A 25,777-nucleotide genomic window follows, 5' to 3' on the forward strand; every position below is an offset into this window, starting at 1 on the left:
CAGAAATATGGAAGACGGCGAATGTGGTCCCAATATACAAAAAGGGCGACAGACAAGAGGCACTGAACTACAGGCCAGTGTCCTTGACTTGTATACCATGCAAGGTGATGGAGAAGATCGTGAGAAAAAACCTGGTAACACATCTGGAGAGAAGGGACTTCGTGACAAATCGCCAACATGGATTCAGGGAGGGTAAATCTTGCCTTACAGGCTTGATAGAATTCTACGATCAGGTGACACAGATTAAGCAAGAAAGAGAGGGCTGGGCGGACTGCATTTTCTTGGATTGTCGGAAAGCCTTTGACACAGTACCGCATAAGAGGCTGGTACATAAGCTGGAGAGACAGGCAGGTGTAGCTGGTAAGGTGCTCCAGTGGATAAGGGAGTATCTAAGCAATAGGAAGCAGAGAGTTACGGTGAGGGGTGAGACCTCCGATTGGCGTGAAGTCACCAGTGGAGTCCCACAGGGCTCTGTACTCGGTCCTATCTTGTTTCTGATATATGTAAATGATTTCCCGGAGGGTATCGATTCATTTCTCTCAATGTTTGCGGACGATGCTAAAATTATGAGAAGGATTAAAACAGAAGAGGACTGTTTGAGGCTTCAAGAAGACCTAGACAAGCTGAAGGAATGGTCGAACAAATGGTTGTTAGAGTTTAACCCAACCAAATGTAATGTAATGAAGATAGGTGTAGGGAGCAGGAGGCCAGATACAAGGTATCATCTGGGAGAGGAAATTCTTCAGGAGTCAGAGAAGGAAAAAGACTTGGGGGTTGATATCACGCCAGACCTGTCTCCTGCAGCACATATCAAGCGGATAACATCAGCGGCATATGCCAGGCTGGCCAACATACGAACGGCATTCAGAAACTTGTGCAAAGAATCATTCAGAACTTTGTATACCACATATGTCAGGCCAATCCTGGAGTATGCAGCCCCAGCATGGAGTCCATATCTAGTCAAGGATAAGACTAAACTGGAAAAGGTTCAAAGGTTTGCCACCAGACTAGTACCCGAGCTGAGAGGTATGAGCTACGAGGAGAGACTACGGGAATTAAACCTCACTTCGCTGGAAGACAGAAGAGTTAGGGGGGACATGATCACCACATTCAAGATTCTGAAGGGGATTGATAGGGTAGATAAAGACAGTCTATTTAACACAAGGGGAACACGCACAAGGGGACACAGGTGGAAACTGAGTGCCCAAATGAGCCACAGAGATATTAGAAAGAACTTTTTTAGTGTCAGAGTGGTTGACAAATGGAATGCATTAGGGGGTGATGTGGTGGAGGCTCACTCCATACACAGTTTCAAGTGTAGATATGACAGAGCCCGATAGGCTCATGAATCTGTACACCTGTTGATTGACGGTTGAGAGGCGGGACCAAAGAGCCAGAGCTCAACCCCCGCAAACACAACTAGGTGAGTACAACTAGGTGAGTACACACACACACACACACACACACACACACACACAAACACACACACACACACACACACACACACACACACACACACACACACACACACACACACACACACACACACACACACACACACACACACACACACAAACACACACACAATTGAGGATATGTTCAATAATGAAGGTACCATTACACCTTTTGTTGGCTATTGTGTGCACCCACCTACTTGTGTATGAATACATGAAGGACTGAGCCTAAGCTCTTGGTCCCCGCCTCTACAGCCCCAGGTTGCCTAATACCACAACACACCCCCCCCCCCGATTACCCTGGAGGCATAACTTATCTTCTACACCCTAGAGTGACCTGCGGCAGGATTCACCAATCATCTACGTTTCCTTACGAAACATGTACATCTTTCATCAATTATGGCCTACTGGTGTACACTCACACCTGTAACCCACAGGTGTGTACTGGTGTACACTCACACCTGTAACCCACAGGTGTGTACTGGTGTACACTCACACCTGTAACCCACAGGTGTGTACTGGTGTACACTCACACCTGTAACCCACAGGTGTGTACTGGTGTACACTCACACCCGTAACCCACAGGTGTGTACAGGTGTACACTCACACCTGTAACCCACAGGTGTGTACAGGTGTACACTCACACCCGTAACCCACAGGTGTGTACTGGTGTACACTCACACACCCGTAACCCACAGGTGTGTACAGGTGTACACTAACACCCGTAACCCCCAGGTGTGTACAGGTGTACACTCACACCCGTAACCCACAGGTGTGTACTAATGTACACTCACACCTGTAACCCACAGGTGTGTACAGGTGTACACTCACACCCGTAACCCACAGGTGTGTACTGGTGTACACTCACACACCCGTAACCCACAGGTGTGTACAGGTGTACACTAACACCCGTAACCCCCAGGTGTGTACAGGTGTACACTCACACCCGTAACCCACAGGTGTGTACAGGTGTACACTCACACCCGTAACCCACAGGTGTGTACTGGTGTACACTCACACCCGTAACCCACAGGTGTGTACAGGTGTACACTCACACCCGTAACTCACAGGTGTATACAGGTGTACACTCACACCCGTAACCCACAGGTGTGTACTGGTGTACACTCACACCCGTAACCCACAGGTGTGTACAGGTGTACTCACACCCGTAACCCACAGGTGTGTACTGGTGTACACTCACACCCGTAACTCACAGGTGTGTACAGGTGTACACTCACACCCGTAACCCACAGGTGTGTACAGGTGTACACTCACACCCGTAACTCACAGGTGTGTACAGGTGTACACTCACACACCCGTAACCCACAGGTGTGTACAGGTGTACACTCACACACCCCTCAATGGCATACCCGGAGCATACCTGTAGAAGGTTTCAAGAGTGCTCCTACTCCCCGAGTCCGGCCCGGAGCTGCGGCCGCTGTCTCCTTCACGCTCACAGGGAGCCGGTCGGCCGAGCGGACAGCACGCTGGACTTGTGATCCTGTGGTCCTGGGTTCGATCCCAGGCGCCGGCGAGAAACAATGGGCAGAGTTTCTTTCACCCTATGCCCCTGTTACCTAGCAGTAAAATAGGTACCTGGGTGTTAGTCAGCTGTCACGGGCTGCTTCCTGGGGGTGTAGGCCTGGTCGAGGACCGGGCCGCGGGGACACTAAAAGCCCCGAAATCATCTCAAGATCTCAAGATAACCTCACAGAGTCTTGTGTCTCGGAGAGGCTGCAGGGTCCAGGTAGTTCAGTAAAACTTCGGTTCCAACACTTTTGACCATGTCGTAGCTCAGTCAATTAAGGCAGCGTCTGGGATGCTCCCGGACGTAGGTTCGAATCCTCGTCACGGCCCTTGTGGATTTGTTCATTTGCTGACAGAGTCATTCTCAGTAACTGGCCAATGGGACTCTGCCCCAGACCGTGTCCACCAATCACGGCTGTTCTCCTACGCCAAGCCGGCCAATCCCACGAGGCAAGACAGACGGCCGTAGGCTTGTATAATGGACAATCCCAATCACTTCCACAATCCTGGAGGATTGTTGAAGTGATTGGAGAGAATTGGGGTTGTGACAGATGATTACCTTAACAGGTTGTAGGTGTTGTAAGCACACCTGTCAGTCCTGGACGACACCTGTCTGTCCTGGACGACACCTGTCTGTCCTGGACGACACCTGTCAGTCCTGGACGACACCTGTCTGTCCTGGACGACACCTGTCTGTCCTGGACGACACCTGTCTGTCCTGGACGACACCTGTCTGCCCTGGACGACACCTGTCTGTCCTGGACGACACCTGTCAGTCCTGGACGACACCTGTCTGTCCTGGACGACACCTGTCTGCCCTGGACGACACCTGTCTGTCCCCTAGTGCGTGTGCCCCTTGTGTTAAATAAACTCTTTATCTACCCTATCAATTTCTTTGAGAATCTTATATGTGGTGATCATGTCCCCCCCTAACTCTCCTGTCTTCCAGCGACGTGAGGTTTAATTCCCGTAGTCTCTCCTCATAGCTCATGCCCCTCAGTTCGGGCACGAGCCTGGTGGCAAACCTCTGAACCTTCTCGAATTTAGTTTTATGCTTGATGAGATAGGGACTCCATGCTGGAGCTGCATACTCCAGGACTGGTCTGACATATGTGGTATACAAGGTTCTGAATGATTTCTTACTCAAGTGTGTGGGAGTCCTTCCACAAGAGGGGTGGAGGTGTGTGTGTGTGTGTGTGTGTGTGTGTGTGTGTGTGTGTGTGTGTGTGTGTGTGTGTGTGTGTGTGTGTGTGTGTGTGTGTGTGTGTGTACACCAACAAATGCACACTCTACATACCATCACACTGAGTTAAGAGCCAACACACACATACCTGCAGGGGGGAGAAGATAATCAAATTAATACACTGTTATGAACACGTTTTGAACACTACACCAGCCCTGGCTAGGGTAGACCCCACCAGCCCTGGCTAGGGTAGACCCCACCAGCCCTGGCTAGGGTAGACCCCACCAGCCCTGGCTAGGGTAGACCCCACCAGCTCTGGCTAGGGTACACCCCACCAGCCCTGGCTAGGGTAGACCCCACCAGCCCTGGCTAGGGTAGACCCCACCAGCCCTGGCTAGGGTAGACCCCACCAGCTCTGGCTAGGGTACACCCCACCAGCCCTGGCTAGGGTAGACCCCACCAGCCCTGGCTAGGGTAGACCCCACCAGCTCTGGCTAGGGTAGACCCCACCAGCCCTGGCTAGGGTAGACCCCACCAGCCCTGGCTAGGGTGGACCCCACCAGCCCTGGCTAGGGTAGACCCCACCAGCCATGGCTAGGGTAGACCCCACCAGCCCTGGCTAGGGTGGACCCCACCAGCCCTGGCTAGGGTTGACCCCACCAGCCCTGGCTAGGGTAGACCCCACCAGCCCTGGCTAGGGTAGTCCCCACCAGCCCTGGCTAGGGTAGACCCCACCAGCCCTGGCTAGGGTAGACCCCACCAGCCCTGGCTAGGGTAGACCCCACCAGCCCTGGCTAGGGTAGACCCCACCAGCCCTGGCTAGGGTAGACCCCACCAGCCCTGGCCAGGGTGGACCCCACCAGCCCTGGCTAGGGTAGACCCCACCAGCCCTGGCTAGGGTAGACCCCACCAGCCATGGCTAGGGTAGACCCCACCAGCCCTGGCTAGGGTAGACCCCACCAGCCCTGGCTAGGGTGGACCCCACCAGCCCTGGCTAGGGTTGACCCCACCAGCCCTGGCTAGGGTAGACCCCACCAGCCCTGGCTAGGGTAGTCCCCACCAGCCCTGGCTAGGGTAGACCCCACCAGCCCTGGCTAGGGTGGACCCCACCAGCCCTGGCTAGGGTTGACCCCACCAGCCCTGGCTAGGGTAGACCCCACCAGCCCTGGCTAGGGTAGTCCCCACCAGCCCTGGCTAGGGTAGACCCCACCAGCCCTGGCTAGGGTAGACGCCACCAGCCCTGGCTAGGGTAGACCCCACCAGCCCTGGCTAGGGTAGACCCCACCAGCCCTGGCTAGGGTACACCCCACCAGCCCTGGCTAGGGTACACCCCACCAGCCCTGGCTAGGGTAGACCCCACCAGCCCTGGCTAGGGTAGACCCCACCAGCCCTGGCTAGGGTAGACCCCACCAGCCCTGGCTAGGGTAGACCCCACCAGCCCTGGCCAGGGTGGACCCCACCAGCTCTGACTAGGGTAGACCCCACCAGCCCTGGCTAGGGTAGACCCCACCAGCCCTGGCTAGGGTAGACCCCACCAGCCCTGGCTTGGGTAGACCCCACCAACCCTGGCTAGGGTAGACCCCACCAGCCCTGGCTAGGGTAGACCCCACCAGCCCTGGCTAGGGTAGACCCCACCAGCCCTGGCTAGGGTAGACCCCACCAGCCTTGGCTAGGGTAGACCCCACCAGCCCTGGCTAGGGTAGACCCCACCAGCCCTGGCCAGGGTAGACCCCACCAGCCCTGGCTAGGGTAGACCCCACCAGCCCTGGCTAGGGTACACCCCCACCAGCCCTGGCTAAGGTAGACCCCACCAGCCCTGGCTAGGGTAGACCCCACCAGCCCTGGCTAGGGTAGACCCCACCAGCCCTGGCTAGGGTAGACCCCACCAGCCCTGGCTAGGGTAGACCCCACCAGCCCTGGCTAGGGTAGACCCCACCAGCCCTGGCTAGGGTAGACCCCACCAGCCATAAATATAATAAATTTTGATATAATAGATAGACACAATGTATCGTATACTGACTCACAGTGAGGAAGGGAGAGCAAGAGATGAATGAAGGGCAACCTTACCCATGGTATCTGGCGGCCATCTTCAGATTTACGTCAGGTCGAGGAGTAAGTCTGGAGTCTGTAGGCTGTTGAAACTCATCTCCAAGTGGAGTTCCGGCCGTCACTCTCATACTCCACACGAGGGGGACCTCTGACTCCTCCTAGGGCAGCTCCTCGAGGGGGTAGTCCTTCAAGTATCCCAAGGAACACCTCGACGGAGGATAAGGCTGGCGTCAAGCTTGGGTCAAACACCAGGGGTAGCTCCTCGAGGGGTAGTCCTTCAAGTATCCCAAGGAACACCTCGACAGAGGACAAGGCTGGCGTCAAGCTTGGGTCAAACACCAGGGGTAGCTCCTCGAGGGGTAGTCCTTCAAGTATCCCAAGGAACACCTCGACAGAGGACAAGGCTGGCGTCAAGCTTGGGTCAAACACCAGGGGTAGCTCCTCGAGGGGTAGTCCTTCAAGTATCCCAAGGAACACCTCGACAGAGGACAAGGCTGGCGTCAAGCTTGGGTCAAACACCAGGGGTAGCTCCTCGAGGGGTAGTCCTTCAAGTATCCCAAGGAACACCTCGACAGAGGACAAGGCTGGCGTCAAGCTTGGGTCAAACACCAGGGGTAGCTCCTCGAGGGGTAGTCCTTCAAGTATCCCAAGGAACACCTCGACAGAGGACAAGGCTGGCGTCAAGCTTGGGTCAAACACCAGGGGTAGCTCCTCGAGGGGTAGTCCTTCAAGTATCCCAAGGAACACCTCGACAGAGGACAAGGCTGGCGTCAAGCTTGGGTCAAACACCAGGGGTAGCTCCTCGAGGGGTAGTCCTTCAAGTATCCCAAGGAACACCTCGACAGAGGACAAGGCTGGCGTCAAGCTTGGGTCAAACACCAGGGGTAGCTCCTCGAGGGGTAGTCCTTCAAGTATCCCAAGGAACACCTCGACAGAGGACAAGGCTGGCGTCAAGCTTGGGTCAAACACCAGGGATTTTATCGCGGTCCTTTCACTGTTTTTTTTATTGTTTTTGCTTAACCTTTAATAATAATAGATGGTAACTAGGGTCGGTGACTGGTATATATTGCTACTAGTACTGGTACTAGTACTGGTACTTCCTAGTACTGGTACTTCCTAGTACTGGTACTAGTACTGGTACTTCCTAGTACTGGTACTTCCTAGTACTGGTACTTCCTAGTACTGGTACTTCCTAGTACTGGTACTAGTACTGGTACTTCCTAGTACTGGTACTTCCTAGTACTGATACTTCCTAGTAGAGACTCCTAGCACTGATACTCCCTAGTACTCCAACAGCCAATAAATGGCGTCGTTTGAGGTCCCAGGGAACCTAACAGCCAATCAGCCCCCATACCCTCCCTGGTACAGTATTTACCACACCCCTCGACCCCTTGACGGTACAAGAACCACCTCAAAAGCTTCGGGATCACCATAGCCCGTGCTACTTGGGACATTTTGTTCCAAGTAGCAAATCTTTAGCAAGAACGACATATTCCCATCACATTAAAAATCTACCAATTGGAAAAAGCCAGAGTGCGCAGTTGTGCAGCACCTGTGTGTGTGACCTGTGCCAGAGTGCGCAGTTGTGCAGCACCTGTGTGTGTGACCTGTGCCAGAGTGCGCAGTTGTGCAGCACCTGTGTGTGTGACCTGTGCCAGAGTGCGCAGTTGTGCAGCACCTGTGTGTGTGACCTGTGCCAGAGTGCGCAGTTGTGCAGCACCTGTGTGTGTGACCTGTGCCAGAGTGCGCAGTTGTGCAGCACCTGTGTGTGTGACCGATGAGTGCCAGTTGTACACCACCTGTGTGTGTGACATGTGCCAGAGTGCGCAGTTGTGCAGCACCTGTGTGTGTGACATGTGCCAGAGTGCGCAGTTGTACACCACCTGTGTGTGTGACCTGTGCCAGAGTGCGCAGTTGAACACCACCTGTGTGTGTGACCTGTGCCAGAGTGCGCAGTTGTACACCACCTGTGTGTGAGACCTGTGCCAGAGTGCGCAGTTGTACACCACCTGTGTGTGTGACCTGTGCCAGAGTGCGCAGTTGTACACCACCTGTGTGTGTGACCTGTGCCAGAGTGCGCAGTTGTACACCACCCGTGTGTGTGACCTGCGCCAGAGTGCGCAGTTGTACACCACCTGTGTGTGTGACCTGTGCCAGAGTGCGCAGTTGTGCAGCACCTGTGTGTGAGACCTGCGCCAGAGTGCGCAGTTGTACACCACCTGTGTGTGTGACCTGTGCCAGAGTGCGCAGTTGTGCAGCACCTGTGTGTGTGACCTGCGCCAGAGTGCGCAGTTGTACACCACCTGTGTGTGTGACCTGTGCCAGAGTGCGCAGTTGTACACCACCTGTGTGTGTGACCTGCGCCAGAGTGCGCAGTTGTGCAGCACCTGTGTGTGTGACCTGCGCCAGAGTGCGCAGTTGTACACCACCTGTGTGTGTGACCTGTGTCAGAGTGCGCAGTTGTACACCACCTGTGTGTGTGACCTGCGCCAGAGTGCGCAGTTGTACACCACCTGTGTGTGTGACCTGCGCCAGAGTGCGCAGTTGTACACCACCTGTGTGTGTGACCTGTGCCAGAGTGCGCAGTTGTACACCACCTGTGTGTGTGACCTGCGCCAGAGTGCGCAGTTGTACACCACCTGTGTGTGTGACCTGTGCCAGAGTGCGCAGTTGTACACCACCCGTGTGTGTGACCTGTGCCAGAGTGCGCAGTTGTACACCACCCGTGTGTGTGACCTGTGCCAGAGTGCGCAGTTGTACACCACCTGTGTGTGTGACCTGTGCCAGAGTGCGCAGTTGTACACCACCTGTGTGTGTGACCTGTGCCAGAGTGCGCAGTTGTACACCACCTGTGTGTGTGACATGTGCCAGAGTGCGCAGTTGTACACCACCTGTGTGTGTGACCTGTGCCAGAGTGCGCAGTTGTGCACCACCTAAAATATTGACTTTTGTTAAGTGCAGACATTAGTGAATTGAACATTGATTTTTTGTAATAATTTATTTTTTATTTTTTTATTTAGATTTAAGGAACCGGATACTTGGTTATCTTGAGGTTATCTTGAGATGATTTCGGGGCTTTAGTGTCCCCGCGGCCCGGTCCTCGACCAGGCCTCCACCCCCAGGAAGCAGCCCGTGACAGCTGACTAACACCCAGGTACCTATTTTACTGCTAGGTAACAGGGGCATAGGGTGAAAGAAACTCTGCCCATTGTTTCTCGCCGGCGCCTGGGAACAAACCCAGGACCGCAGGATCACAAGTCCAGCGTGCTGTCCGCTCGGCCGACCGGCTCCCTAGCTGGATTCAATCAAATGATTTAGCAAGTTGTACTTTAGATAGGTAAGTGGAATTTGAGTTATTTTAGTTATGTCGGGCCAGAGATAAGATATTTTTGATGACTTGGAAGGGACGGAACCGTTTGGGACAGTCGGAGTTGTAACGGGTTGTCGTTTACAAGTATTTTGTATTATTGTCAGTACTTTAATCATGTGTTTTGGTAATTACTGTTTGATTGTAATGGAGTTAGTTAGGATCAGATACATTTTTTTATTTAAGGCATTGGTTTCAATGTTATTTTGGGGGGTTGATGGTTGTAGTAAGAGCTGGGTCAGATATTGGGGCTTTAGAGTAAATTTACACACAAGTTTCTTAATTTTGGAGTGAGGGAGTTGTTGTGATTCTTGGTAGTGATCGTTTGTTACTCCCCACTCTCCCCTCCCCTTATTCCTTCCCCTTCCCACTCTCCCCTCCCCTTATTCCTTCCCCTCCCCACTCTCCCCTCCCCTTATTCCTTCCCCTCCCCACTCTCCCCTCCCCTTATTCCTTCCCCTCCCCACTCTCCCCTCCCCTTATTCCTTCCCCTCCCCACTCTCCCCTCCCCTTATTCCTCCCCCTCCCCACTCTCCCCTCCCCTTATTCCTTCCCCTTCCCACTCTCCCCTCCCCTTATTCCTTCCCCTCCCCTTATTCCTCCCCCTTCCCACTCTCCCCTCCCCTTATTCCTTCCCCTCCCCACTCTCCCCTCCCCTTATTCCTCCCCCTCCCCACTCTCCCCTCCCCTTATTCCTTCCCCTCCCCACTCTCCCCTCCCCTTATTCCTTCCCCTCCCCTTATTCCTCCCCCTTCCCACTCTCCCCTCCCCTTATTCCTCCCCCTTCCCACTCTCCCCTCCCCTTATTCCTCCCCCTTCCCACTCTCCCCTCCCCTTATTCCTTCCCCTTCCCACTCTCCCCTCCCCTTATTCCTCCCCCTCCCCACTCTCCCCTCCCCTTATTCCTTCCCCTTCCCACTCTCCCCTCCCCTTATTCCTCCCCCTTCCCACTCTCCCCTCCCCTTATTCCTCCCCCTCCCCACTCTCCCCTCCCCTTATTCCTTCCCCTCCCCTTATTCCTCCCCCTTCCCACTCTCCCCTCCCCTTATTCCTCCCCCTTCCCACTCTCCCCTCCCCTTATTCCTCCCCCTCCCCACTCTCCCCTCCCCTTATTCCTTCCCCTCCCCTTATTCCTCCCCCTTCCCACTCTCCCCTCCCCTTATTCCTTCCCCTCCTTCTCCTCCCCTCCCCGCTAGACCATAAACACTGCCCGTCTCCAAGTACATACGGCTGTCTCCCCCAAGATGTTGGTGTAAGCCAACTGGGAACACCTTAGTCGTGGGGGCATAAGTGGGTGGAGCCCCTAAGGGAAGTGCCTGGCACTGATTGGCTGGTGTAAGGCCTACAGCCTCGACTTCTAACGACCGGCTGTGTACCGTGCGGGCCCCTAGCCTAGGACACTAGGCTGTGTACCCTAGCCTAGGACACTAGGCTGTGTACCCTAGCCTAGGACACTAGGCTGTGTACCCTAGCCTAGGACACTAGGCTGTGTACCCTAGCCTAGGACACTAGGCTGTGTACCCTAGCCTAGGACACTAGGCTGTGTACCCTAGCCTAGGACACTAGGATAGACTGTGGGTGGAGCTGTTACCTAGCAGTAAAATAGGTACCTGGGTGTTAGTCAGCTGTCACGGGCTGCTTCCTGGGGGTGGAGGCCTGGTCGAGGACCGGGCCGCGGGGACACTAAAAGCCCCGAAATCATCTCAAGATAACCTCAAGATAGGTCACCACTGGAGACGACCTTCAACATCTTGGCTGGTAATGGCAGAAATAAGATGACCCAAGATAAGATATCTAGGGTTACGTACTTGGTTTTATCATTCATCATTGTCTCGTTAAGGGATTTAACGAGGTAATTTAACAATTTAATAATGTGTTACCCCCATTCAGAATTAAAGATATTCCCTGATTCTTAGTAAGTAAATTAAAGAGTTTCTATATATTACTCCAAGAAGTAAAGTACAGTTTTCCGGTGTCATTCGAGTAATTATTAGTTGAGAGTGTTGGTACATTTTTGGGTCAAAGTCGACTTTGTAAGTTGTGTTAAGCTGGGGTATAATGGGGGTGTAACATCTGGTATTACAAGACCTGTGCCAGAGTGCGCAGGTGTACAGCACCTGTGTGTGTGACCTGTGCCACAGTGCGCAGTTGTACAGCACCTGTGTGTGTGACCTGTGCCACAGTGCGCAGTTGTACAGCACCTGTGTGTGTGACCTGTGCCACAGTGCGCAGGTGTACAGCACCTGTGTGTGTGACCTGTGCCACAGTGCGCAGGTGTACAGCACCTGTGTGTGTGACCTGCGCCACAGTGCGCAGTTGTACAGCACCTGTGTGTGTGACCTGTGCCACAGTGCGCAGGTGTACAGCACCTGTGTGTGTGACCTGTGCCAGAGTGCGCAGTTGTACAGCACCTGTGTGTGTGACCTGTGCCACAGTGCGCAGGTGTACAGCACCTGTGTGTGTGACCTGTGCCACAGTGCGCAGTTGTACAGCACCTGTGTGTGTGACCTGTGCCACAGTGCGCAGGTGTACAGCACCTGTGTGTGACCTGCGCCACAGTGCGCAGGTGTACAGCACCTGTGTGTGTGACCTGTGCCACAGTGCGCAGGTGTACAGCACCTGTGTGTGTGACCTGCGCCAGAGTGCGCAGGTGTACAGCACCTGTGTGTGTGACCTGCGCCAGAGTGCGCAGGTGTACAGCACCTGTGTGTGTGACCTGTGCCACAGTGCGCAGGTGTACAGCACCTGTGTGTGTGACCTGCGCCAGAGTGCGCAGGTGTACAGCACCTGTGTGTGTGACCTGCGCCAGAGTGCGCAGGTGTACAGCACCTGTGTGTGTGACCTGCGCCACAGTGCGCAGGTGTACAGCACCTGTGTGTGTGACCTGTGCCAGAGTGCGCAGTTGTACAGCACCTGTGTGTGTGACCTGTGCCACAGTGCGCAGTTGTACAGCACCTGTGTGAGACCTGTGCCACAGTGCGCAGGTGTACAGCACCTGTGTGTGTGACCTGTGCCAGAGTGCGCAGTTGTACAGCACCTGTGTGTGTGACCTGTGCCACAGTGCGCAGTTGCACAGCACCTGTGTGTGTGACCTGTGCCACAGTGCGCAGTTGCACAGCACCTGTGTTTGTGACCTGTGCCACAGTGCGCAGTTGTACAGCACCTGTGTGTGTGACCTGTGCCAGAGTGCGCAGTTGTACAGCACCTGTGTGAGACCTGTGCCAGAGTGCGCAGTTGTACAGCACCTGTGTGAGACCTGCGCCAGAGTGCGCAGTACCGCAATAAAGTCAAATGGAGAAAGTCAAGACGTCCGCTAAAAGTTTGAGAACCGTGAGGTTTAGAATATGAGGACGTGCGGAGGAAACTTAATCTCACGTTCCTTGGCGAAAGAGGAGAGCCAAGATGAGCAATGATCCAGACGTACGCGATACCTAGAGCTATGAGCAATTAGCATGGATATACTCTTTAATACGTGCAACAACATGTTGAGCCCAGCCTGGGAGTAGAACACCAGAAACCCTCAGCAGGTAAGATCCAGGTAACTAGAAGGCATGTATAGCAATCACACATATGGAGGAGACATTAGAATTATTTAAAACTTAAACAATGGTTACAAAAGCGGATATAGAGCAGTTCTCAAGGCAGGGCCCAGGAGCTAAGGGTCTAATACCAGGCTTGTTATGTGAATACCGTTAGAGTCTGTTACTCTATCTGTTACTCTAAGTTATCACCGCGAGTGTGTGTGTGTACTCACCTAGTTGTGTTTGCGGGGGTTGAGCTCTGGCTCTTTGGTCCCGCCTCTCAACCGTCAATCAACTGGTGTACAGGTTCCTGAGCCTATTGGGCTCTATCATATCTACACTTGAAACTGTGTATGGAGTCAGCCTCCACCACATCACTGTCTAATGCATTCCATTTGTTAACCACTCTGACACTGAAAAAGTTCTTTCTAATATCTCTGTGGCTCATGTGGGCACTCAGTTTCCACCTGTGTCCCCTTGTGCGTGTTCCCCTTGTGTTAAATAGACTGTCTTTATCTACCCTATCAATTCCCTTGAGACACACACACACACACACTTGTGTGTGTGTGTGTGTGTGTGTGTGTGTGTGTGTGTGTGTGTGTGTGTGTGTGTGTGTGTGTGTGTGTGTGTGTGTGTGTGTGTGCTCGCGATTATTTAGCTGTATTTATTGGCATAGTTGAATTAAAGGCCAATATTTGGCCCAGCACTAGAGTGAGAGGGTGAGGAGCACCACTAGAGTGAGAGGGTGAGGAGCACCACTAGAGTGAGAGGGTGAGGAGCACCACTAGAGTGAGAGGGAGAGGAGCACCACTGGAGTGAGAGGGTGAGGAGCACCACTAGAGTGAGAGGGAGAGGAGCACCACTGGAGTGAGAGGGAGAGGAGCACCACTGGAGTGAGAGTGTGAGGAGCACCACTGGAGTGAGAGGGTGAGGAGCACCACTGGAGGGAGAGGAGCACCACTAGAGTGAGAGGGTGAGGAGCACCACTAGAGTGAGAGGGAGAGGAGCACCACTGGAGTGAGAGGGAGAGGAGCACCACTGGAGTGAGAGTGTGAGGAGCACCACTGGAGTGAGAGGGTGAGGAGCACCACTGGAGAGTGAGAGGGTGAGGAGCACCACTGGAGTGAGAGGGTGAGGAGCACCACTGGAGAGTGAGAGGGAGAGGAGCACCACTGGAGTGAGAGGGAGAGGAGCACCACTGGAGAGTGAGAGGGTGAGGAGCACCACTGGAGTGAGAGGGTGAGGAGCACCACTGGAGAGTGAGAGGGTGAGGAGCACCACTGGAGTGAGAGTGTGAGGAGCACCACTGGAGTGAGAGGGTGAGGAGCACCACTGGAGTGAGAGGGTGAGGAGCACCACTGGAGTGAGAGTGTGAGGAGCACCACTGGAGTGAGAGGGTGAGGAGCACCACTGGAGTGAGAGTGTGAGGAGCACCACTGGAGTGAGAGGGTAAGGAGCACCACTGGAGTGAGAGGGAGAGGAGCACCACTGGAGTGAGAGTGTGAGGAGCACCACTGGAGTGAGAGGGAGAGGAGCACCACTGGAGTGAGAGGGTGAGGAGCACCACTGGAGTGAGAGGGTGAGGAGCACCACTGGAGTGAGAGGGTGAGGAGCACCACTGGAGAGTGAGAGGGTGAGGAGCACCACTGAAGAGTGAGAGGGTGAGGAGCACCACTGGAGTGAGAGGGTGAGGAGCACCACTGGAGAGTGAGAGGGTGAGGAGCACCACTGGAGTGAGAGTGTGAGAAGCACCACTGGAGTGAGAGGGAGAGGAGCACCACTGGAGTGAGAGGGTGAGGAGCACCACTGGAGAGTGAGAGGGTGAGGAGCACCACTGGAGTGAGAGTGTGAGGAGCACCACTGGAGTGAGAGGGTGAGGAGCACCACTGGAGTGAGAGGGTGAGGAGCACCACTGGAGTGAGAGTGTGAGGAGCACCACTGGAGTGAGAGGGTGAGGAGCACCACTGGAGTGAGAGTGTGAGGAGCACCACTGGAGTGAGAGGGTAAGGAGCACCACTGGAGTGAGAGGGAGAGGAGCACCACTGGAGTGAGAGTGTGAGGAGCACCACTGGAGTGAGAGGGAGAGGAGCACCACTGGAGTGAGAGGGTGAGGAGCACCACTGGAGTGAGAGGGTGAGGAGCACCACTGGAGTGAGAGGGTGAGGAGCACCACTGGAGAGTGAGAGGGTGAGGAGCACCACTGGAGAGTGAGAGGGTGAGGAGCACCACTGGAGTGAGAGGGTGAGGAGCACCACTGGAGAGTGAGAGGGTGAGGAGCACCACTGGAGTGAGAGTGTGAGAAGCACCACTGGAGTGAGAGGGAGAGGAGCACCACTGGAGTGAGAGGGTGAGGAGCACCACTGGAGAGTGAGAGGGTGAGGAGCACCACTGGAGAGTGAGAGGGTGAGGAGCACCACTGGAGTGAGAGGGTGAGGAGCACCACTGGAGTGAGAGGGTGAGGAGCACCACTGGAGTGAGAGGGTGAGGAGCACCACTGGAGTGAGAGGGTGAGGAGCACCACTGGAGTGAGAGGGAGAGGAGCACCACTGGAGAGTGAGAGGGTGAGGAGCACCACTGGAGAGTGAGAGGGTGAGGAGCACCACTGGAGTGAGAGGGTGAGGAGCACCACTGGAGTGAGAGGGTGAGGAGCACCACTGGAGTGAGAGGGTGAGGAGCACCACTGGAGTGAGAGGGAGAGGAGCACCACTGGAGTGAGAGGGTGAGGAGCACCACTGGAGTGAGAGTGTGAGGAGCACCACTGGAGTGAGAGGGTGAGGAGCACCGCTGGAGTGAGAGGGTGAGGAGCACCACTGGAGTGAGAGTGTGAGGAGCACCACTGGAGTGAGAGGGTGAGGAGCACCGCTGGAGTGAGAGGGTGAGGAGCACCACTGGAGTGAGAGGGTGAGGAGCACCACTGGAGTGAGAGGGTGAGGAGCACCACTGGAGTGAGAGGGTGAGGAGCACCACTGGAGTGAGAGGGTGAGGAGCACCACTGGAGTGAGAGGGTGAGGAGCACCACTGGAGAGTGAGAGGGTGAAGAGCACCGCTGGAACATCACGTCTACACATTTCAACACGGGTACCAGGGAGGAGGAGAAAGCCCTTACTGACCTGAACCTTGAGGCTGGCATCTACTGAAGGTATTTCGACGACATTTCCTTACAGGTACCTGACCTCGAACGCTTGGCTCACCTTAAGGAAGCTCTTAAGTGTCACTTACGACATGGAGAGTGAAGATAATTGTCCTTTCCTACATGTGACAGACTTCTCTCACAGTGAAACCGAGAACCACATGCCCGGGAAACCGAGAACCACATGCCCGGGAAACCGAGAACCACATGCCCGGGAAACCGAGCACCACATGCCCGGGAAACCGAGAACCACATGCCCGGGAAACCGTGAACCACATGCCTGGGAAACCGAGAACCACATGCCCGGGAAACCGAGAACCACATGCCCGGGAAACCGTGAACCACATGCCCGGGAAACCGAGAACCACATGCCCGGGAAACCGAGAATCACATGCCCGGGAAACCGTGAACCACATGCCCGGGAAACCGAGAACCACATGCCCAGGAAGCCGAGAACCACATGCCCGGGAAACCGAGAACCACATGCCCGGGAAACCGAGAACCACATGCCCGGGAAACCGAGAACCACATGCCCGGGAAGCCGAGAACCACATGCCCGGGAAACCGAGAACCACATGCCCGGGAAACCGAGAACCACATGCCCGGGAAACCGAGAACCACATGCCCGGGAAACCGAGCACCACATGCCCGGGAAACCGAGAACCACATGCCCGGGAAGCCGACATAGGAATGTAAATTATCTTCCACAGTTCCTCTCACGCTTTCCCTATTAAGACCACTCAATAACTCGATCGGTAGAGCTTCGGCCTCACACACGTGGGGTCCAGGGTTCGAGTCCCCTAGAGCCCAGGTGAAGGGACGCAGGAATATGTCTTAATGAATGAGTGTCGGAGCCATGAGAAAGGGAGTCTGCCAGAGTCTGCCAGAGTCTGCCAGAGCCTGCCAGAGTCTGCCAGAGTCTGCCAGAGTCTGCCAGAGCCTGCCAGAGTCTACCAGAGTCTGCCAGAGCCTGCCAGAGCCTGCCAGAGTCTGCCAGAGTCTGCCAGAGTCTGCCAGAGCCTGCCAGACTCTGCCAGAGTCTGTCAGAGTCTGCCAGAGTCTGAGCCAGAACCAACCACTGGCAGGCTCTGGCAGGCTCTGGCAGGCTCTGGCAGACTCTGGCAGGCTCTGGCAGGCTCTGGCAGGCTCTGGCAGACTCTGGCAGGCTCTGGCAGGCTCTGGCAGACTCTGGCAGGCTCTGGCAGACTCTGGCAGGCTCTGGCAGGCTCTGGCAGAGTCTGGCAGGCTCTGGCAGACTCTGGCAGGCTCTGGCACGCTCTGGCAGACTCTGGCAGACTCTGGCAGGCTCTGGCAGACTCTGGCAGACACTGGCAGGCTCTGGCAGGCTCTGGCAGACTCTGGCAGGCTCTGGCAAGCTCTGGCAGACTCTGGCAGGCTCCATCAACCATGACCTTACTCCAGGGGGAAGTAGGGAGACCAGGAACTAGAGTATGACAGGGCCTAGTCAATCATGCTGGTCGGGATGTCGAAGAGATCACTGAAAACAGAAGACTGGTTACTATACTGCCTCTTATAGCCGTCTGCACTATATAATCTCTCCCACCAAACAGAAGACTGGTCACTATACTGCCTCTTATAGCCGTCTGCACTATATAATCTCTCCCACCAAACAGAAGACTGGTCACTATACTGCCTCTTATAGCCGTCTGCACTATATAATCTCTCCCACCAAACAGAAGACTGGTCACTATACTACCTCTTATAGCCGTGTGCACTATATAATCTCTCCCACCAAACAGAAGACTGGTCACTATACTGCCTCTTATAGCCGTCTGCACTATATAATCTCTCCCACCAAACAGAAGACTGGTCACTATACTGCCTCTTATAGCCGTCTGCACTATACAATCTCTCCCACCAAACAGAAAACTGGTCACTATACTGCCTCTTATAGCCGTCTGCACTATATAATCTCTCCCACCAAACAGAAGACTGGTCACTATACTGCCTCTTATAGCCGTCTGCACTATACAATCTCTCCCACCAAACAGAAAACTGGTCACTATACTGCCTCTTATAGCCGTCTGCACTATATAATCTCTCCCACCAAACAGAAGACTGGTCACTATACTGCCTCTTATAGCCGTCTGCACTATATAATCTCTCCCACCAAACAGAAGACTGGTCACTATACTGCCTCTTATAGCCGTCTGCACTATATAATCTCTCCCACCAAACAGAAGACTGGTCACTATACTGCCTCTTATAGCCGTCTGCACTATATAATCTCTCCCACCAAACAGAAGACTGGTCACTATACTGCCTCTTATAGCCGTCTGCACTATATAATCTCTCCCACCAAACAGAAGACTGGTCACTATACTGCCTCTTATAGCCGTCTGCACTATATAATCTCTCCCCCCAATTACGGTCTTGTACAGCAACCTTTTTTTTTTGGTCAAGAGCTCTGACACGGGTGCCAACCTCTGACGGTTGAGTGGACAGTGTTCGGGGTTCGTAGTCCTGAGGTTCCGGGTTCAATTTTTTGGGAGGCGGAAACACCCTGATGCGCCTGTTCACTTATCAGTAAATAGGTACCTGGGAGTTAGACAGCTGCTACGCGCTGCTTTCTGGGGGGGGGGGGTGTAACAAAAAAGGAGGCCTGGTCGAGGACCGGGCCGCGGGGACGCTAAGCCCCGAAGTCATCTCAAGATAACTTCAAGAAGATAATCTCAAGATAACCCCTATCGACCCTACACAGACGCACCAGTCCGCCATCTGCTACAAGAGTGTGAAGACCACCAATTGTCCCGCTCCTGTGCCAGGTAAGTCCACTACGGGCTCGCCATAGCCCGTGCTACTTGGAACTTTTGTTCCCAGTAGCTGAGTCTTAAACAACAACAACCACCTGCCTCGTGAGCAAGTCTCCCGACACCAGACGGCATGACTGTCGTCTACACTGTCACGTGGCCACCCCAACATTATCAGCCCCGACGATCCCAACATATAGGCAAGACAACAACATCTTCAAGGCGCCTAACAATGCACAAACACCAAGGCGCTCTCAACCATCACACAATTTCAATAAACAACCACAAATTCTGACCAGCACCGGCAAAGTAATTGAGATACAAAGACTCTCTCTTGGCTATTTATTGCCTGTCCCTACCTCCTCATCACAATCGACTTGAGAATGGTCCAGGACGGACCGAAACGTCGTCGTCCCTTCAATTTCTAGTGTGTGGTCTGGTCAACATCAACTTATCTATCAACAAGTAGTGTACAGTTAGGCACACATCGCCAGGCACAAGACCAGCAGGAGACGGCGAGTAATATCTACTGCCTCTATCAACACCGACTGGGTGATCCCGCTGATGATTGATGAAGATTAAGCCACCCAAAAGGTGGCACGGGCATGAATAGCCCGTAAGTGGTGGCCCTTTTGAGCCATTACCAGTATCAATAGATGATACTGGAGATCTGTGGAGGTGCGGCTGCACCCTGCGTGACGGGAGATGTGTCCCGTGGCAGATGCCGCTCATCCTACATGGTATATATACCGATTGATGAAGATTAGGCCCTCGAAGAGGTGGCACGGGCATGAATAGCCCGTAAAATATATATACTGCTACTTCTGCTCATATATATTTATAGACACCATCTGGTCACCATTTGGTCCGGGAGACATCTCCCGTCACGCAGGGTGCAGTCGCACCTCCACAGGTCTCCAGCATCATCTATTGATACTGGTAATGGCTCAAAAGGGCCACCACTTACGGGCTATTCATGCCCGTGCCACCTTTTGGGTGGCTTAATCTTCATCAATCATCAATCATATATATTACGGGGTCACCATAGCCCGTGCTACATGGACATTTGGTTCTGAGTAGCTAAATCTAAGACAATAAAAAACATCTAACTTATACCCACTTGGCCATTGTCTCCGAGGATGTTGAGAGCTTCAAGGAAGGCGGCATGTTGAGACACAACACATTATAATATGAAGGTTGGTCACTTGGTGAGGCAACTTTATTTATTATTGTGAAAAAACAGAAGAAATACAATAAAGATTCGTTGAAGAATCATTCACCTATTTCTCTTATGTTCAATAACACCAAACCAACAGGAGACAACGAGTCAGTGTGAGGGGTGAGGTCTCAGATTGGCGTGACGTCACCAGTGGAGTCCCGCAGGGGTCAGTCCTTGGACCTATACTGTTTCTGATATATGTAAATGATCTCCTAGAGGGTATAGACTCGTTCCTCTCATTGTTTGATGATGATTCAAAAAATATGAGGAGGATAGTATGAGGTTACAAGATGACCTAGACAGACTGCATGAATTGTCCAACAAATGGCTACTAAAGTTCAACCAGAGTAAATGTAAGGTAATGAAATTAGGCGGTGGAAACAGGAAGCCAGACGCAGGATACCGAATGGGAGATGAAGTCCTTCACGAAACAGACAGAGACAAGGATGTAGGACCTGATATCACACCAAACCTGTCTTCTGAAGCCTACATCGAAAGAATAACATCTGCGGTATATGCGAGGCTGGCTAACATCAGAACTGTCTTCAGGAACCTGTGTAAGGAATCCTTCAGAACCTTGTATACCACATATGTTAAGACCAATCCTGGAGTATGCAGCCCCAGCATGGAGCCCGTATCAAGCACAAGACTAAGCTGGAAAAAGTTCAGAGGTTTGCCACTAGACTAGTCCCAAAACTGAGAGGCATGAGTTACGAGGAAAGGCTGCGGGAAATGCACCTTACAACACTGGAAGATAGAAGAGTAAGGGGAGACATGATAACCACCTACAAAATTCTCAGGGGAATTGACAGGGTAAACAAGGATGAACTATTCAACACTGAAGGGAAGCGAACAAGGGGACACAGGTGGAAGCTGAGTACCCAAATGAGCCACAGAGACATTAGAAAGAACTCGGGGGGACATGATCACTACCTACAACACTCTAAGAGGAATTGACAAGGTAGATAAAAATAAAATTTTTAACACGGGTGGTACGCGAACAAGGGGGAACAGGTGGAAATTGGAATTGAAATTTGGTGGAACCCAAATGAGCCACAGTGACGTTGGAAAGAACTTTTTCAGTGTCAGAGTAGTTAACAAATGGAATACATTAGGCAGTGGTGTGGTGGAGGCTGACTCCATACACAGTTTCAAGTGTAGATATGATAGAGCCCAATAGGCTCAGGAACCTGTACACCAGCTGATTGACAGTTGAGAGGCGGGACCAAAGAGCCAGAGCTCAACCCCCGCAAGCACAACTAAGTGAGTATACGTTCACTCAGATCTAACAATGATCTCCTAGAGGGTATAGATTCATTTCTCTCAATGTTTGCTGACGACGCCAAAATTATGAGAAGGATTAAGACAGAGGAGGAGGACAGCTTGAGGCTTCAAGAAAACCTGGACAAGCTGCAGGAATGGTCGAACAAATGGCTGTTAGAGTTTAACCCAAACAAATATAATGTAATGAAGATAGGGGTAGGGAGCAGGAGACCAGATACAAGGTATCATTTGGGAGATGAAATACTTCAAGAGTCAGAGAGAGAAAAAGACCTGGGGGTTGATATCACGCCAGACCTGTCTCCTGAAGCTCATATCAAGACGAAAACATCAGCGGCATATGCCAGGCTGGCCAACAAAAGAACGGCCTTAAGAAACTTGTGTAAGGAATCATTCAGAACCTTGTATACCACGTATGTCAGACCAATCCTGGAGTATGCAGCTCCAGCATGGAGTCCATATGTAGTCAAGCATAAGACTAAACTGGAAAAGGTTCAAAGGTTTGCCACCAGACTAGTACCCGGGCTGAGAGGTATGAGCTACGAGGAAAGACTACGGGAATTAAACCTCACTTCGCTGGGAGACAGAAGAGTTAGGGGGGACATGATCACCACATACAAAATTCTCAAAGAAACTGATAGGATAGATAAAGAGAGGCCATTTAACACAAGGGGCACACGCACTTGGGGACACAGGTGAAAATTGAGTGCTCAAATGAGCCACACAGACATTAAAAATATTTTTTTTTAGTGTCAGAGTGGTTGACAAATGGAATGCATTAGGAAGTGATGTGGTGGAGGCTGACTCCATACACAGTTTCAAGTGTAGATATGATAGAGCCCAATAGGCTCAGGAATCTGTACACCAGTTGATTGACGGCTGAGAGGCGGGACCAAAGAGCCAGAGCTCAACCCCCGCAAGCACAAATAGTTGATTACACACACGCATTAAACAAAGCATCTCGCTGATAACATTGGTGTTTAAGAAGGACCATTAAGATAGTGGCTGCCTAATACTCGTCGATTAAGGATCACAGTTAAACAAATACTTGTCTCCCGAAGGTCAGTCTTCACCTTGTACAACTTCTTGTCTGTAAAGAGGGCCCTCTTTGTCAGGGGAAGTGGCCACTCTGCTCTTAAGATGGGCCTCTTCCCGCTCCTCTTCACCCTGATACTCCTTCTTACTCCTCCTCTCCACCCTGATACCTTCCTAATCACTACAAGGGGCTTCCCAGTCTTCCAGTCAGCCTTCAGTCTTATGAATCAGCCTTATACGTGGTTCATCAGCTGTGTCTTCACCCAATCCTGTCTCATGGCTGACAGGATTGTCCTAGTGTCTTACTGCTGTCCCATAGTGTCTTACTTCTGTCCCATAGTGTCTTACTGCTGTCCCATAGTGTCTTACTGCTGTCCCATAGTGTCTTACTGCTGTCTCATAGTGTCTTACTGCTGTCTCATAGTGTCTTACTGCTGTCCCATAGTGTCTTACTGCTGTCCCATAGTGTCTTACTTCTGTCCCATAGTGTCTTACTGCTGTCCCATAGTGTCTTACTGCTGTCTCATAGTGTCTTACTGCTGTCCCATAGTGTCTTACTGCTGTCCCATAGTGTCTTACTGCTGTCTCATAGTGTCTTACTTCTGTCCCATAGTGTCTTACTGCTGTCTCATAGTGTCTTACTGCTGTCTCATAGTGTCTTACTTCTGTCCCATAGTGTCTTACTGCTGTCTCATAGTGTCTTACTGCTGTCTCATAGTGTCTTACTGCTGTCTCATAGTGTCTTACTGCTGTCCCATAGTGTCTTACTGCTGTCTCATAGTGTCTTACTTCTGTCCCATAGTGTCTTACTGCTGTCTCATAGTGTCTTACTGCTGTCACATAGTGTCTTACTGCTGTCCCATAGTGTCTTACTGCTGTCTCATAGTGTCTTACTGCCTGTCTCATAGTGTCTTACTGCTGTCCCATAGTGTCTTACTGCTGTCTCATAGTGTCTTACTGCTGTCCCATAGTGTCTTACTGCTGTCTCATAGTGTCTTACTTCTGTCCCATAGTGTCTTACTGCTGTCTCATAGTGTCTTACTGCTGTCTTACTGCTGTCTCATAGTGTCTTACTGCTGTCCCATAGTGTCTTACTGCTGTCCCATAGTGTCTTACTGCTGTCTCATAGTGTCTTACTGCCTGTCTCATAGTGTCTTACTGCTGTCCCATAGTGTCTTACTGCTGTCTCATAGTGTCTTACTGCTGTCCCATAGTGTCTTACTGCTGTCTCATAGTGTCTTACTTCTGTCCCATAGTGTCTTACTGCTGTCTCATAGTGTCTTACTGCTGTCTTACTGCTGTCTCATAGTGTCTTACTGCTGTCTCATAGTGTCTTACTTCTGTCCCATAGTGTCTTACTGCTGTCTCATAGTGTCTTACTGCTGTCTTACTGCTGTCTCATAGTGTCTTACTGCTGTCCCATAGTGTCTTACTGCTGTCTCATAGTGTCTTACTTCTGTCCCATAGTGTCTTACTGCTGTCTCATAGTGTCTTACTGCTGTCACATAGTGTCTTACTGCTGTCCCATAGTGTCTTACTGCTGTCTCATAGTGTCTTACTGCCTGTCTCATAGTGTCTTACTGCTGTCCCATAGTGTCTTACTGCTGTCTCATAGTGTCTTACTGCTGTCCCATAGTGTCTTACTGCTGTCTCATAGTGTCTTACTTCTGTCCCATAGTGTCTTACTGCTGTCTCATAGTGTCTTACTGCTGTCTTACTGCTGTCCCATAGTGTCTTACTGCTGTCTCATAGTGTCTTACTGCTGTCTTACTGCTGTCTCATAGTGTCTTACTGCTGTCCCATAGTGTCTTACTTCTGTCCCATAGTGTCTTACTGCTGTCTCATAGTGTCTTACTGCTGTCACATAGTGTCTTACTGCTGTCCCATAGTGTCTTACTGCTGTCTCATAGTGTCTTACTGCTGTCCCATAGTGTCTTACTGCTGTCCCATAGTGTCTTACTGCTGTCTCATAGTGTCTTACTGCTGTCTTACTGCTGTCTCATAGTGTCTTACTGCTGTCTCATAGTGTCTTACTGCTGTCTCATAGTGTCTTACTGCTGTCTCATAGTGTCTTACTGCTGTCCCATAGTGTCTTACTGCTGTCTCATAGTGTCTTACTGCTGTCTCATAGTGTCTTACTGCTGTCCCATAGTGTCTTACTGCTGTCCCATAGTGTCTTACTCCTGTCCCATAGTGTCTTACTGCTGTCTCATAGTGTCTTACTGCTGTCTCATAGTGTCTTACTGCTGTCTCATAGTGTCTTACTGCTGTCTCATAGTGTCTTACTGCTGTCTCATAGTGTCTTACTGCTGTCACCACACCTGTCACCACAACTGTCACTACACCTGTCACCACACCTGTCACCGATATGTTAAACACATCTCTAACCCTGTCCATGGAGGACACAAGAAAATGTATATATATGCTGGTTAGCATTGTAAAACATGTGGCCACGTCTGTGGTAAAATATGTGGTAAAATATGTAAAAAAAAATGTGTGGTAGAAAATAATAATTTAACAAAATTGTTTACACCCGTCACCCCCTTACGGTTCACGAGCCTATGAGAAAATAAAGCAAAAAAATACAAGATTCTCTCATCTCAAAATGGGTATTTTCCTTCTGTTTCCATTATCCAAAACTTCCAATAACTTCCAGATTTACCTAAACGTAGCAAAATAAACACACAACGGATAGACCCATAGATATGAGCACATATTAGCACATATGGGCACATAGTTTGGGCGGGTTTGCACCTGACAAGGAATCACTATTCCTGCCTCTCCAAGCACAAGGTTTTTCCCTCAATTCACCAGCCAACTTGCAATTTTTAGCTTTGCTTTATTTTCCTGCAAGATCTACACCACTTTACGAGTGAAGACGACGGTCCTGGCGGGTTGACAGCCTCGATAACTCGTTATCGTGCACGTGAGACGTGTTGACGTTCAACATGTCTCGTTCCCAGCGTCACTCGTGTTAATTTTCTACTTTCATTGTGGCTTGAACAAGATCACTGGAGTTGCAGAGTAGACACGTGTGAAAGTTAACCCCGAGGCACGGTGTGGCCGGGGGTGTGTGTGGCCAGGGGTGTGGCTGGAGGGCCACATGTGACATACATGTGAGGACACACACACACACACACACACAGGGGAACCCGGCAGGAGCAACACACACCTTCACTCGCACACAGTCTTGCTTGTACTGCCTGTCTGTGTGTGTCCCAGAGTCCAGCCTGGGCCCCG

At 52.1% G+C, this 25,777-nt stretch overlaps 1 protein-coding gene across 3 annotated transcripts in view; it reads right to left on the reverse strand.

Annotated features, from left to right (window-relative positions):
- Window positions 1-25,775, reverse strand: part of LOC123760132 (patched domain-containing protein 3) — a 168,210-nt gene extending 142,435 nt beyond the window's left edge. The window contains exons 1-3 of one of the 3 annotated variants that reach the window (XM_069325462.1): window positions 25,710-25,775; window positions 6,691-7,234; window positions 6,232-6,510 (exon numbers count right to left, since the gene is read on the reverse strand). In XM_069325462.1, the coding sequence (XP_069181563.1) occupies window positions 6,232-6,341 (110 nt within the window). In that variant the 5' untranslated portion in view covers window positions 6,342-6,510; window positions 6,691-7,234; window positions 25,710-25,775. Of the gene's footprint in view, window positions 1-6,231; window positions 7,235-25,709 lie in introns of all 3 variants that reach the window. The other 2 variants (XM_069325461.1, XM_045745633.2) reach the window with 2 other exon arrangements.
- Window positions 25,776-25,777: the final 2 nt, after the last annotated feature.

This window comes from Procambarus clarkii, chromosome 16 (assembly GCF_040958095.1).
Source record: "Procambarus clarkii isolate CNS0578487 chromosome 16, FALCON_Pclarkii_2.0, whole genome shotgun sequence".
In the NCBI taxonomy this organism is placed as follows: Eukaryota; Metazoa; Arthropoda; class Malacostraca; order Decapoda; family Cambaridae; genus Procambarus; species Procambarus clarkii.